The sequence below is a fragment of the Rattus rattus genome, chromosome 18, assembly GCF_011064425.1.
Source record: "Rattus rattus isolate New Zealand chromosome 18, Rrattus_CSIRO_v1, whole genome shotgun sequence".
In the NCBI taxonomy this organism is placed as follows: Eukaryota; Metazoa; Chordata; class Mammalia; order Rodentia; family Muridae; genus Rattus; species Rattus rattus.
This window is the reverse complement of record NC_046171.1, coordinates 44,118,180-44,133,692: the sequence shown is the minus strand read 5'-3', so window position 1 is coordinate 44,133,692 and position 15,513 is coordinate 44,118,180. Positions and strand designations below refer to the sequence as shown.

Here is a 15,513-nt window from a genome sequence, read left to right as displayed (position 1 = left end):
TTTAGCTAGTACTAATTCCTGGTTTTATTCTTTCTTGGGTCACTGGGCCCTTAGCTTACCAGGTTTCAGGGGCTCCTGTCAGCAAGAACTAGGAAGGCTGGTCAGTGGTGGCTTGGGGGTCAGGAGCTCTAGTGCCCCTTACCCCAGTGTCACCTGTAAAGTTGCCATGGTTACCCTTCTGACCACACCTCACAGGCACTCCCTGGCATCCAGTCCTTCAGAGATCTCTCCTCGGTTTGTCAAAGCTCCAGAGGGGAAAATCCCCACCCACACTGAGCAGACGGACAGCACTCATAATTGGAACACTCATATTTAGACCAATGTCGTGCAAATTACAAGTCGGTGAGCTTTCCTTCTGTAACTAATATCGCCATCTTCCCCACTGTCACTGAAAAAGCACGTCTGTTCTCTCAGCCAGTGTTTTCCTGCTTGTTTCCACTTCTCTGTGGTTGGAACTCAGTGTTATTTATTTTATTATTATGCTTACAACTTCCTCCTGGGGGTCAGCTTTGTTCTTGGCCAACTTTATCTCATTTTCGTGGAAAAAAAAATGTGCTGTAAATCAGTGAAGACCACAAGCTGGGGGGGGGGGTAAGAGAGAGGGGTCAGGTGGAGAGGGCAGGGGGAGGGCAAGGGGAGAGGGCAGGGGCAGTGGAAAGGGTAGGGGAGAGGGGAGGAGGAGGAGAAAGGAGGCAAGGAGCACTATCAGGATCTCACTTGAGCCACCACATAATTTTTATAAGAAAACATTCACCTTTATTTTTAAATCTAAAACCATTATTTTATGATATCATCTTTTAGCATACTCGGGTGGGTTGACATTCAATATGGACGGCAAGCTAGCTCACAGTCAATGGCAGGGGTCTCCAAGCAGCCATCGGGAGAGTGCAGCCAACTTCCCTTACTGGGGCAGGAGTTCCAGTCATTCTGGATGTTTTTTGGTAATGATAAGGAAAAGCTACTGCAGTCTAGAGACAGGTCACCTTCAGGCTTTAAAGACTGGCTGCCAGGGGCCACAGTGACACAGTAATCCAGGAGCCAAAAAGGAAAAAGGAAAATCAGACACTGGGAAGGAACCGGAGCTTCGAAATACTGAGTTTCTGCAGACAGATACTTGGCATACTATGATTTGACAGGTGTACAGCGGCCAACAGGACAGCAAAGACAGAGTATTATTGATACTTTAGTATCTAGAAGACAGATTTTCAAGTCACAGTAATGAATCCTGTGAGAGCTCCTGAGACGAGTTCCCCTATGCCCTGCACCCTTGCTACACCAGTGAGCACTGGAAACAGAGTAGAAAGAGGCTTACTGTGTGAGATTCAGGAGGTCCCTGAAGAGTGACAGACTGTATGTTATTAAATGACAAACGTAGTTAGAGGCTTTATTTAAAAATCTCTCACTGTTCATTATCAAAGTTACAAGATTGTTTGCATACCAATAGACTGACTGTAAACAGGAAATTCTCATTAAGGAAAGACGGGTTTACTGTAATTTGATCTTTTACAAAAAATTACTGCAAGTTATTAATAACAGAATTTCTCTTTTACTGTCTTAAGTCTAATTCTATTGAAAATTCAACCAGTGTTTCCACTCTCCAGCGAAGGTCCGACCACGTCACCTTAGGAAACACCCCCTGATTTGTTAATCAGACACAAACTGGCACATTTCCAATGTTTTCACTGAGCAAAGGCGTGCGCACTGCACTTCCCGAGAAGAGAGGCTGCGGCGGTCCTGCCTGTCAGCGAGGTTTACTGACGCAGCGGTGGAGCACACTCAGCCCTGCCGGTGCCCTATCTCCCATGGAATCTTCTGCCGCCTTGGCTCGCAGCAGCCCGGGGTTCTGTTGCCTCCACTGAGCCTGACAGGAAGCAAGGGTGTCATGCTTCGGTGTCCTGACTGCGGGTGGTTCCATCCAGTGAGCAGGACGAGGCCTTCAGTCTGTTGGCTGGGGCACAATGCTGATGTGAAGGAAGTTGTCTGGATAGCTCAGATGCTCGCTCAGCCACTGCAGCGGGGTTTCCAGCAAGGGCTCGATCCCGTGAATCATCACCTGGCTCTTCTTCTCTCCGTCTGTTCCAAGACAGAAACCCAACAGTAATCAATAGAAAAGCACACCTCAGAGAAAAGGATGCATCGCCTTTTCAGATTCCTTACTGAATTAAGTAAGATTTCAGACTTGTTTTTATCCCCTCAACAGGAAACGAAGACAAGGAGAAAGTTTAAATGTTGCAAAATGTCTCATCCTAAACAGAAACCTGAGGGTTGCAGTGAATTCTGATAAAAATTCTGTTGCTCTGCGAAAGTGTTTGTTCTTTCTTAATTACTGTGCTTGCCTGAGATTGACGTTAGTGAAACCATCTTGGAGAAAACAGCAGGGTGAATCCACTGACCAAAATACTCTAGGCACACAGTTAAAAACCACCACAGGAGGCTGTTAAAAATGGGAACTCTGCGGAAGGCCACACAACACACCCTCAAATACAGCAGCAGCGATCCCACATCCCACCAGGGCTTGAGACTGTTAGCAGCTGGGGCTCTGCTGGTCTCTGGAACGTGCTCACCTATTTCCCAGAGTGTTGCAAGTAATAAAGAGAAGCACAGTCAGAGCTGTGATCTGAGAGAACCAATAATTTGACCTGAAGATTCTATATTGAGTCACAAAGCCTGACCGGTGTTTGCTAATATTTGCTTGCTAATTAAGAGAGGACTATAGGGCCTGCTGCGGGACTCAGTGGAGAAAAGCTCTTGCTGGAAACCAGATGGTCTTGAGTTGGATCCCTTACACCCACACGGTAGAAGGAGAGAACCTAGGCCCCCAAGTCGTCTTCTGACCTTCACATTCATACCAAGAAATGTGGGCAACCACCTCTCCACTGAAATGAATTCAAATGCTACAAACAGTTAAAGGACGCTGCAATTAATGTCTTTAAATCCCAATTTTAGTAACAAAACCCCACTGTAAAGAGAACCCCTCCAAAACAACCTCTCCGAACCGAACCAGAATTATAAAGGGAAACAACGAACTGTTTGCTGCCCTATGGTACAACTCCTTAACAGTGCCCTCAAAATACAACAGCGACTCAGCATCCTGGGGACGAGTGACAACGACTGCCAGACGCTCTGCTGGACAGGAGCACTGTAGCTGCGGCTACCATTTCTGTTCTACTTCCCACTGTGTAAGGCCTGGGAGGGCCTGGCTGGTCAGCCCCACTGTGTAAGGCCTGGGAGGGCCTGGCTGAGGGCCTGGCTGGTCAGCCCCACTGTGTAAGGTCTGGGAGGGCCTGGCTGGTCAGCCCCACTGTGTAAGGTCTGGGAGGGCCTGGCTGGTCAGGCCCACTGTGTAAGGTCTGGGAGGGCCTGGCTGGTCAGCCCCACTGTGTAAGGTCTGGGAGGGCCTGGCTGGTCAGCCTCACTGTGTAAGGCCTGGGAGGGCCTGGCTGGTCAGCCCCACTGTGTAAGGTCTGGGAGGGCCTGGCTGGTCAGCCCCACTGTGTAAGGCCTGGGAGGGCCTGGCTGGTCAGCCCCACTGTGTAAGGTCTGGGAGGGCCTGGCTGGTCAGCCCCACTGTGTAAGGTCTGGGAGGGCCTGGCTGGTCAGCCCCAGGTCTGGGAGGGCCTGGCTGGTCAGCCCCACTGTGTAAGGTCTGGGAGGGCCTGGCTGGTCAGCCCCACTGTGTAAGGCCTGGGAGGGCCTGGCTGGTCAGCCCCACTGTGTAAGGCCTGGGAGGGCCTGGCTGGTCAGCCCCACTGTGTAAGGCCTGGGAGGGCCTGGCTGGTCAGCCCCACTGTGTAAGGCCTGGGAGGGCCTGGCTGGTCAGCCCCACTGTGTAAGGCCTGGGAGGGCCTGGCTGGTCAGCCCCACTGTGTAAGGCCTGGGAGGGCCTGGCTGGTCAGCCCCACTGTGTAAGGTCTGGGAGGGCCTGGCTGGTCAGCCCCACTGTGTAAGGCCTGGGAGGGCCTGGCTGGTCAGCCCCACTGTGTAAGGTCTGGGAGGGCCTGGCTGGTCAGCCCCACTGTGTAAGGTCTGGGAGGGCCTGGCTGGTCAGCCCCACTGTGTAAGGTCTGGGAGGGCCTGGCTGGTCAGCCCCACTGTGTAAGGTCTGGGAGGGCCTGGCTGGTCAGCCCCACTGTGTAAGGCCTGGCACATGAAAGCAGAGGCCTTAAAGAAACATTCATCCTTCCCACAGAGGCAGAAGGGTGGGTAAGCAACAGAAGATAGGGAGACACTATAGTCAAAAGAGAACTTGTAACTTAAAATCCATGCTACAGTTACCGTTTTTTGAACATGACCAAACCAAGCTTCCCCTTATCCTTGTCACAGTGCAGCATTAACTTTGGGGGAAAAGCACACTCTTGGGACCCTGGAACCTAAAAATTGCCTCTCTTGCTTTCCTTTCCCTAAGCCATCTTAAAAACAACCCCCCACCCCAAAACCTACTTCTATTCCTTAGGTAATGTCCGTGTACCTGCGTCTGAATTTGTATGTGTAGTGAGTGTCCAGAGGCCAGACGAGGGTGTTGGACCTTCTGGACCTGGAGTTGCAGGCAACTGTGAGCTGCCCGACACGGGGGCTGGGATGTGACCTGGGTCCTCCTAAATGAGCGGCACACACTTAAAGGCTGGGCCACCTCTTCAGTCCTCAGCCAGCTTTGCCGCATCTGTGCAGACGTTCATTTGACGCAGCTGTACTCAGCGCGCTAATACAGTAACTCAGTGGGCGGCTTCGGAATACTGGTGAGAAGCGTCTCCACAGAGCACAGAGCACAGAGCACTGCACCCAGGCTTTGGGGAGACTGAAGAACTGGCGTTAAGATGGGTGAGCACAGGCTGTCTGCAACGATTCACCTTTCTAAAGTCTATACTGCCAAGGTTTTACTGTATGAAATCTTTCTTAGAATATCTGAAAACATTTCCAGTATGGTTCTTTTAATAGTCTTATATATTTCTTTGAGTTATTTTAATATTCTCAGAATTTCCTCCTACTGAGAAGTGAGTCAAAAACTGAAAGCGTGGTAAGAGTAAAAGTTCCTTTTGTGTACAGGTTCTCAAGCCAGCCGCTGCTTTCTGAGAGTAAAAACTAACAGGTCACTGCTCATCCTCAGCAGGTTCCTGAAGCAGCATCCAACACCAGAGTGAACTCACTCGAGTGTGCCCGTCCACTGCTGCACACGTGCTCGACAAGGCAGCCAGCCAATCCCTCGTGCAAGCCAGAGAGCATCAGACTCCTTGTAGCTGCATCAGACTTGCCGAGTCGGGCGACTGTGCACTGGGCAGGCGAGTTCTGATTCTCCAGCTGCAATGGGTGACTCTTAACGCTTGCATGAATTTGTTCTGAACTTGGACTCCTAAGTTGGATGGGCTGTGCCACACGTCTCTTCAGAGACTGAAGAAGAGCCAAGGCCTGGCTGGCATGCTGGCTCGAGTCTGAAATCGGAGCACCTGGGGCAGAGTCCAGAGAGCAGTTCTTACAGTATCTGAAGGCATTCCCGCATTGAATATTCTTACTCTTAAGACTACGACAGGAGAAGAAAGGCAGGAGAAGACAGCGGTGGGAAACACTGTCCAGCACGCACCTGACCCACACTCCACCCGTGTTTCTCCTTTGCTTTGCCTTCTGACTTCTCTCTAAGAGTAACTGTGAACAGAGGACTTGGGACAGGGCAGGATTCCCTGGGACTGTAACCAAAGCCCCTGTTGTTCACGGAGGTCCTAGCAGCTAGCATGGCGCTGGCATACTGGGATTATGGGATGGCCACCCCTGCCATCAGGCGGTGTACGACTGTGGAGCTGCTGGAACGAGTGAGGTAAAGGTGAAAGTTCAGGGTAGTCCAGATGGATACTAAGTGCACACGCTCTCACCTTATTTTGGGCTTCCATACACAACAACAAGGCATGGCTGGGTATCTGGCAATTACACTAACAAAGGGAGGATCAATGAATTAAGTCATATTTTCCTCTAACAACAGAAAGGAAGCCCAACGAGCTTGCCAGTCAACACGTTTGACAGCCAGGCCTGTTTCTCAGTGAGACTGGAGAGAGACTTCATACTTGAAGTCTTGACTGAGGACCGCACTGCACACCTCTCCCACCTGGGATTTGACCTTTTGTTGTCAGGCGACTAAACCAGGGCTTTCGAGGCAAGCACTACCATCGAAGCTGTACCCCAGCCCCACTGGAGTTTCTAAACAGCGTGTGGCGGTGCTTGGCCACTGCCCTCTGGGACTGTCTGTGACTACAAGACTGGGCACATTAGCACAGAGCTGGGGAGGGGCTCCAGGGCGTGCCCCTCCCTGAGGAGCTTTAGACGTAGACGATGACATTCTCACAGCCATCCCACTGGCCCATCAAGCTGGCCCATCTGAGATGAGCCGACGGCAGCTGTCTCCCCAGGGAAAGCTCACCCAGTAGAAGCTGTAAACTAGGCAATCACTGAAGGCCGTAATCAAGAGAAGCAGCTGTGACCATTCACGTCTCACCTTTTCAGGGAACTCTGATTCTGCCCTAACTTTCCATTTGTCATGTGAATTTTCTAAAAAATATATTTTACCGAACTATGGTATAGTTAGCAAAATTTAAAAATGAAATTGAACTATTAGGTGTACAGACAAATTTATCGACAAGCCCAAGGTTCCCGTGGCCAGTCTGGAGCTTGGTCCAGTTCAGGCTCAGGCTGAAGTGCTTTTAGACCAAACACAACCATTCATGAAGGCCAATCATTTCCCACAGTTCTGAGGCCAAGCTGAAGCTGGAGATACCAGCGGGTGGTGGGCAAGAGAGAAGGCAGGAGCCAGTCACAGCCACAGCCCTTTCAAAGGCTCTGACCCCCACGATGCCGCAGGATGAACCTTCCAGGTCAGGGTTCTGGGACTGTCACACACGGGAAGGGTTCACCTGTGGCACTGCGGTTCCATGCTCCACCCTCCTTCATGTATGAGGGTTGAGGCTCCCGGTTCTGAAAAGGACACATGCAGTATTATGCCTCTCCTCAGTGAAAGCTAGTGTACTTTACAGTGAGCAGTGTCAGTGTGTCTATACTTTAGGGGAAATACATTCACGGTCTGGAAAGACCACCCCAAGGCTCAGGACCAGTTCTGTTCTTGTAACAGCGGCCTGGGTTTGGTCCCCAACATGGTGTACATATTACCCTCCACCTCCCAAATACAGGCACACATTAAGAACAAAAATGAACTCTGTGTGTGTGTGTGTGTGTGCACATGTGTGTGTGTATGCACAATGTTTTGGCTATGTGACAATGGTAAAAGTACACAGAAACAAATGGAAAGAGGAAAAATCCTATTGGCTGAGTTACTAATGAAAAGTACAGGCACACTGATGTATACAAGTATAAATGCACACAACGGTATAATCAGACATCGAGGAGAACGGCCAGTCATGCAGACAGTGCTACAGCAGACACACTAGGAGTTCAGACCCTTGAATTGCCTCCCTGGGAATGGATGACCAACCTTATTCCTTATATATATCTAGAGACTTCCTTATATAGGAAGTAAAGGTGTCACACAGGGTCAGAGTTCACAATCTGATCCACAGCCAGCAGCAGGAGGAAGGTTAACAGAAGACAAACCCACACGCTGGTCAGTCCCTCTGCAGTGACGTCTATTCTCAGACGTGCGCTAGGACCACTCTGCCCTCACACCCTTTCTTCGACTGTCCTGGTATGTATGTCCGGGTTGGTATGCAGTGAAGGCTGACGTGTATTCCAAGGCCACCTTCTCCATGACTTGAGGGTCCCAGGCTGCAAACCTCTGCTCTACGACGTCCTGGCAGACCTCCCGGGTCTGGTGAGGACCCCACTCTTTCACGCCGCATCAGCAAAGCTGTCCTTCAGATGTCAGCCATTAACATTTACTAGCTCTGAGTCCTTATCTTGAGAGAGTGAATAAAGCTCATCTCTAGGGCCGCTTGAAGACTAGAAGACTGACCGTAAGCAGCGAGCCCAGCTGAAGCGGCAGGAAAGCCTGGGCACGGCAGGCACCAGCAAAGTGGGCTCCTTTCTCCGCCCTTCCACGGTGTGGAAAATGTCAGAGAGAAAACCTGTCTGGGCTGTAGCTCATGCGCTAGAGAGGGTGCTAATGTGCACAACGACTCAGATGTGGTCTCCAGCACTGCCCGCGCTGGCCGCAGTGGCACTCTCTCAGAATCCTACCAGTTCAGACTGAGAAACAAAAGAACCAGAGTTCAAGGCCACACAGCACACTCCAGGCCAGGCAGGGCTACACAAGACCAGGAGGGTGGGGGGAGTCAGTATGAGAGCAGGGTGAGAAAAGGGTCAGGAGAAGGGGAGGAACATGCTCTCAAGAATGGTAAGAAGTTATCCACCAATAGATATGAAATAATATGGACTTAACTATGTGGTTGACAACCAAGAGGTTATAAGAACTTAGCCTCTAATTATTCAGTGGCACTTTCCAAAAGGGGGGGGCACAAAACCCCAGACTCAGTAATATATAAATTAACTGACATTCAAAAAAAAATTCAAAAGCCATAAAATATATTCAACATAGAAATCCAGTGAAACACCTCACCTAAAAGTCAAGGGAGCCCTGACATGTTATGGTTATATTGTTTAAAAGACTTTAAGATTCTTTTTTAAGAAGATTAAAAAAAAAAAAAAAAAAAGTGGTGGTCCATCCCTTTAAACCCAGTAGTCAGATCTATGAGTCCAAGGCCAGCTTGGTCTACAGAGCGACATAGAAAGCCTGTCTCAAAAACCAAACAGCACCTCCACCCTCCACCCGGCAAAAAAAACCCAAACCAAACCAAAATAGATAAACAACAAAACACCCCCATCCAAACAAACAACAAAACCCACTGAAACAGAGACAGCAAAGCAGGAACAATGTTGCTCTTTTACACTGCTCCACTCTTCACCCAGCTTCCTGAGAGCTCACACCGCACCGCACCACGTGATCACTGGCCCACTGGAGACAGAGCTCGGGGTCCAGGCAGCTGCAACAAGAGGCATAGCAGGGTCTTCAGAACAGGCTGCCTGGTCGGCTTCTAGGGACATCCTGCAGTTCCTTTCTGACTGACAGATGCGACTGGCATCTTGGTTTAAAACGGATGCTAAAGGAAGGGATCCAAAGGAACACAGCCTTTACTGAGAAGTTTTCATTGGCTTAATCTCTTTGGAGGGTCACGCCTCTGAGTACGGAGGAACAGAAAGCTTAGTCCAAGTGGACTGACATCCACTTTAACTATGTAGCTCCAGGGTTACTTTATGATTCAAGAACAGATTTTTGTAAAAATAATAATTGTAAGAAAGTTTTAAGACCAATAAGGAGACAAGCTTCTTGATTACTCCTGACTAGTCTGAACAATTTTTCTCTTATCTGACAGATTCCTCAGATCTGCTCATGAACGAAATGTGGCCTGAAGCCAGCGACGTGAGACAGCACAGGCTGAAATCTGAAGCGCATACATCATGCTCTGACTCGGCCTCAGTGGCAATAGTCAGTGAGGTCAGGTCAGGGGGGTTAAAGCAAGCCAGGATATGGCCAAAGGAATACATCAAACACCGATCTTAAAAGGGCAATTAATCTTCCGCAGAACTGCTTCCTGGGGAGTGAGGTCTTCATCCTGAGAGCACACTACATGGGGCAGTAGTAGAGATGAGTACGCCTGAGCTCAGGGCTTTCATCCAGGATCACAAACAGAAGGAGAGTGCTGTTTATCAGAGAGCCACGAGCCTTTACCACTCCACTACATTAACATCTTCCGGGGCTACGCTCACTCTGCAGTTAAAAGGAGCATTCACAGTCCCTGTGTCCCTTTCCATGTGGAAATATCTAGTATATACAGTATTTGATTTCTAAAATGGTTTCCGAGCCTTGGCTCTACAAATTATCAGCAACCTCTAAGCACGTGCATTCTCCTCGCTTTTGCTTACAGCCTTGTACTTCTTAGTGAGAAGGACATAAACCAACATTTAAAGTTAAAACCATATCATAATAGAGACGGCAGTTAGTGACTGTTTAGACTATTTAAACTGATTAAGAGCCTCATGGCCACCATTTAAAGAAAGGTAAAAGGTAAACAGAAAGCCTTGTTCACTTAAAAAAATGGATACAATTAAAAAACTAGAGATTTCAAAGTATTTTCTTTAAAAACTACTGCTGTTTGTGCACCACGGCACATGGGCAGCAGGCAGAGAGGGTAAGTTTGGATGAGTTCTTCCCGCTTTGGGTTCTGACCTCGCGCCACCAGGCATGGTTACTGCTAAGGACACTACCTCTGTGCTTGCACAGAGCTCACAGTTGGCAGTCTGTCCACGTGACTGTCACCACGTGTCAAGGCTGAGGGACAGAGAGCTCAGAACACAGAACTGTGTGTGCACATGTAAGTTCACGTTCTGGCCCGGCACCGGGGAAGTCTGCACAAACCCAGGCTTTCAGTTTTTACTGGAGATAAAGAAGTGATCATGCAAGGGAAATCAGAGGCATCCTTTGCTGGGTCCAGCATCACATCACCTTCATTAGTGCAGAAAGAAAATAATTAATGGAGTTCTCTGACTTTAGGAAAGGCCTGTATCCGTGGATGTAGATCTGAAGAGATTCTGGACTATCAGGATTAGTCAGCCTGTGCGCTGGACAAAGTGTGGGGAGGGAGAGAGGAGAACAATCAGGACTCATGTACACTCACAGTGAGTGATAACTTAATAAACTACAATTACCAAGGACTATAGTAGATCTTCGCTCCCAAAGGGCCAGCATCTAAAATGCTTTTAGAGTTCCCACTGTGGACAGCGGTTCGTTCACAAAATGTCAATGCAATCAAGAATGGAGGACAACAAACACCAGGCTGGGAAGAATCTGAAAAGGAGGGCTCCCTCCCACGACAGGGCAGCCCACTGCTCTGTGGATCACCATGGCCGTCTTCCTCAATGGCAAACGTCCCTTAGCACCTACAGCATCTTAACCTACTTCCGTGCCCCTGTGCTTCAGTGAGTTATATGATGACAAGCAAGCCTGCTACAAGGAGAGCATGAAGTGACGGTGGGGACGCTGCCATCAAACATGCCTCTCTTTCCTCCTGCGACCACACTTCCGGCATGTTTAAAGCTGTCCAGAAGCTAGTCTCTAAACAATCAGTGGCATGAAGTCTTGTCGTAAGTGAAGGTATAACTGGCCTTTATAAGTTTCCTGTAAAACTTTGTGTATAAAAATATATTAACAAACCTAGACAAAAGAAATGCCAGTCTAACTGAAAACCTTAGAAACGAACAAGACTGTGAGGTCTCACATTCTACAGACTGCAACAGGAAAGTCACTTACTGCATAAACTCAGACACCTAGATCCACTGAAATTCCCAATGACTGTCTAACTCGAATGTCAGAGGCAGAGAGAGAGACACTACTTCACAGTCAGCGATGAGAAAGTGACTAGAGTTATAAAGTCATTACCTCATTCTTCCACACTATGTGAGGCAGGGGTGGGGGAGTGGGGACAGGGGCGGGGCCTGCAGTTGTGACTGATGAGTGCTCACTGCTGTGGGAACAGTGGCTCAGCGACCACTGTGAAGTGCAGTGAGAGCTCACACTGTCAGACGGCAATAGGGAGCTTTAATCCTGTCCACCACCTGTAGGGCCTGCCTCGGGGGTTTTGTTCCCACCCCAGCTGCTGTGTCTGAAATCAACACTCCATATGGAGAATTACTGTACAGAAACCATCTAGAGCAAGGAAAAATATGGATTCATTAAAATTCTACTCTTTAGACTTCTGTGGTTTCTCATAAAGAATATTAAAAAATAAGATCACTGCCAGGCATGGTGGCCCACCTTCAGCTTCAGCATTTGAAAGGCAGAGGCAGCCGAATTCTTGAGGTCCCAACTAAGACTATCACACAAGTGCGCACGCACACACACACACACACACACACACACACACACACACACACACACACACACACACCCTGCACGAAGGAAATGATTTTGAAGATAGATCACCTGAGTTGGACATTCGACGTCCCAGCCTAAGTTTTCACTGAGTTCAGTGGTGACTTGACACTGCTTCTGAGATCACTGTCAACTCCAGGCTTACCTCAAGACTAGGCAGACAAACTCTCCCAGCAAACAGTGGGCGTTAGCCTTCAGGCTACACAGCACACAGGGAGCTGGTGACGGTTTCACAGTGGGCATGGGATGTGTGGCCTGAGCCCTTCCCTTTCCAGCCGTCTACCTTCTGTGTGTCTTCCTTAAGACTCACTCTTTGCTCTCCCTCACCCTCACGGCACAGCTTCAGTGTGGGTCACCCCACAGCTCGACAGCTTCCTGTCCATTCCACCTGGACAACGCTTTCTTCAGAGAACACCACCGCAGTGCATCTTTCGTATCTTAGGGCAACAGGACAACATACACAAGACAGAGAAAGTGTGACGGAGACAAAATTAAGCCATCACTTGGGACCCAGAAGGCAAACAGTTGAGAGGAAGGGTATGAAGGAGGAAGGGAGTGCACAGCCATTGGGAGGAACTGGGCAGGGAAAACAGAGCACTTACTGAACTATTCAGCTCCCCAGCGGGAGAGCTGGAGGATACCAGTACCACCCTGACATGTGTGGACTGAGTCTGTCTTTACCTTGCTGCTTGTGTAATACTAAATAAAAAATCATGAAAATAGTCCAATACAAATAATGAATCAATGAAACCTTGAAGGAAATTTCTCAAAAGAAGAATGAAGGTTTGTCAGTCTGGACAGGAAGCCATGGGAACAAAATTGTGATGGGGATGCTGAAGTGCACCTCATCACAGAGGGCAGATACTGGCGCGTGGGGAGAGGGTGCTCGCACGCATGCACGCACGCACGCAGGGGGTTATCTCTAAGAGGCTGGCTACTCAGAGTCTGACCGCGCTCCAGTGAGTACATGGGCAATACAAACTGGACTGTATGTATTTTTTCCCTTCTCTTTTGGGGAGGGAAAAGAGTGGTGGTGGGTGGACCTGGAAGGACTGAGGCGTGCGATAGGAATACACTGTGTAAAATTCCCAAATAAAAAGAAAGAATGGAGGCTTGTTACACTACGTAGCTTACTGGGTTTTATTATTATATTGGAACATTGGGAAATAAAGTATGACTCAGCAAAGTTTATAGGCATTTTATGTTCTCCTAAATAAAAATTAAGCATATGTCTTTTGGTGTTTTAAATATTAGCATTTAGTTTACTCATTCTGTGTGTTAGCAGACAACTCTGGGGAGCTAGCTCTCGCCTTCCATCGGGTGGCTCCCAGGAAGTCCACTCAGGCTGGGGGCGGGCAGCAGGTGCCCAGCCACACCTCAGCCCGAGGCTGGGCCTGCTTCCTCACACCGCCATCGTAGTACACTGAGAGGAAGGTGTGTGACTTCGGGCCTAGTTCAGAAGAGAAGGTCTCTGAGTCACTTTAGCCCCCGAGACCAGCCCCACATACCTGTGCTCACCTCTGGTTTGCTCCTCCCACTGTAGCTAAGGCCTCTAAACACTCGCAGATCAGAGGGAGAGCACAAAGGTGCTCACTGCATCCTCCAGACCCCAACCTCAAGGTCATAATGCAGCACATTCCACTGCACGGGGACAGGAGGAGCAGGGCACCGTGCCATAGGGGTTCTTGGAGAACTCTCTCTCTTTATCATGTGGTGACAGCTAGTTCTCATCCACACACACCCACATTTCAAGTCTTCACTTTCAGCTCGAGTGCAGGTATGTCAAAATGCTCCACTCTGACAGTGGACTTGAAGCTTCTGATTCTTCTCCACAGATTCTAAATGATGTTTTTCTAAACGTAAATATGAACTGAAAAGAGGCAAAGATAAAAGTCTTCCAGAAAGACAGAACTGAGGATATGACCCACTTCATGGTATGAAGCTTATCATGGCACACTGATACTATCTATCTATGTGCTGTCAATGAAACATGGAGGGGAAAAGCCTGTTATTCACTCACAACACCTGAGACAGTCTGGTGCTGTGTCTGCATGCTATGTCTGTGCGTTTGTTCCCTGGAGCCTGCAGTAGTAGGGGAAACTGTCTCCTGAAAGTTGTTCTCTGACCTAACATAACATGCATTATGAGAACTCAAGGTCCCCCCCAGCCCATGTTGTGTGTGTGTGTGTGTGTGTGTGTGTGTGTGTGTGTGTGTGTGTGTGTGTGTGTGAGAGAGAGAGAGAGAGACAGAGAGACAGAGACAGAGAGACAGAGACAGAGACAGAGACAGAGAGAGACAGAGACAGACGAGAGGAGAGGAAACATGTGCTTTCATGTGTAATAATTCCTGCCTCCTCCCCACCAGGTCTGAATGAGAAGAGGAAAGCAGAGGAAAGGAGAGGAGAGGAGAGCAGAGGAGAGGAGAGGAGAGGAGAGCAGAGGAGAGGAGAGGAGAGGAGAGCAGAGGAGAGGAGAGGAGAGAGAGGGAGAGGAGAGCAGAGGGAGAGGAGAGGGAGAGGGAGAGCAGAGGAGAGAGGGAGAGGGAGAGCAGAGGGAGAGGACAGGGAGAGGAGAGGAGAGGAGAGGAGAGGAGGAGAGGAGAGAGGAGAGGGAGAGAGGAGAGGAGACCAGAGGAGAGGAGAGGAGAGGAGAGGAGAGGAGAGGAGAGCAGAGGAGAGGAGAGGAGAGGAGAGGAGAGGAGAGGAGAGGAGAGGAGAGCAGAGAGAGCAGAGGAGAGGAGAGCAGAGCAGAGGAGAGGAGAGGAGAGGAGAGCAGAGGAGAGGAGAGGAGAGCAGAGGAGAGGAGAGGAGAGGAGAGGAGAGGAGAGCAGAGGAGAGGAGAGCAGAGCAGAGGAGAGGAGAGGAGAGGAGAGGAGAGGAGAGGAGAGGAGAGGAGAGGAGAGGAGAGCAGAGGAGAGGAGAGGAGAGGAGAGGAGAGGAGAGGAGAGGAGAGGAGAGAGAGGAGAGGAGAGGAGAGGAGAGGAGAGGAGAGGAGAGGAGAGGAGAGGAGAGAGGAGGAGAGGAGAGGAGAGGAGAGGAGAGGAGAGGAGAGGAGAGGAGAGGAGAGGAGAGGAGAGGAGAGGAGAGGAGAGGAGAGGAGAGGAGAGGAGAGGAGAGGAGAGGAGAGGAGAGGAGAGCAGAGGAGAGGAGAGGAGAGGAGAGGAGAGGAGAGGAGAGGAGAGGAGAGGAGAGGAGAGGAGAGGAGAGGAGAGCAGAGGAGAGCAGAGCAGAGGAGAGGAGCAGAGCAGAGGGAGAGGAGGAGAGCAGAGGGAGAGGAGAGGAGAGGAGAGGAGAGAGAGGCAGAGAGGAGAGAGAGGGAGGGAGAGGAGAGAGCAGAGCAGGAGGAGAGCAGAGAGAGGGAGAGAGAGGAGAGGAGAGAGGAGAGCAGAGGAGAGCAGAAGAGAGGGGAGAGCAGAGGAGAGCAGAGCAGAGGAGAGGAGAGGAGAGCAGAGGAGAGGAGAGAGAGCAGAGGAAAGGGAGAGAGGAGCAGAGGAGAGAGAGAGGAGAGGGAGAGCAGAGAGAGGAGAGGGAGAGGGAGAGCAGAGGAGAGGAGAGGAGAGCACAGGAGAGGAGAGGAGAGGAGAGGAGAGCAGAGGA

The 15,513-nt window shown here is 49.8% G+C and overlaps 1 protein-coding gene across 2 annotated transcripts in view; it reads right to left on the bottom strand.

Moving 5' to 3' along the window:
* Positions 1-733: 733 nt before the first annotated feature.
* Atg5 (autophagy related 5) overlaps positions 734-15,513 on the bottom strand; it is a 96,370-nt gene continuing 81,590 nt past the window's right edge. For both annotated transcript variants that reach the window (XM_032888519.1, XM_032888518.1), the window contains exon 8: positions 734-2,073. In XM_032888519.1, coding sequence (XP_032744410.1) covers positions 1,937-2,073 — 137 coding nt within the window. In that variant the 3' untranslated portion in view covers positions 734-1,936. The remainder of the gene's footprint in view (positions 2,074-15,513) is intronic.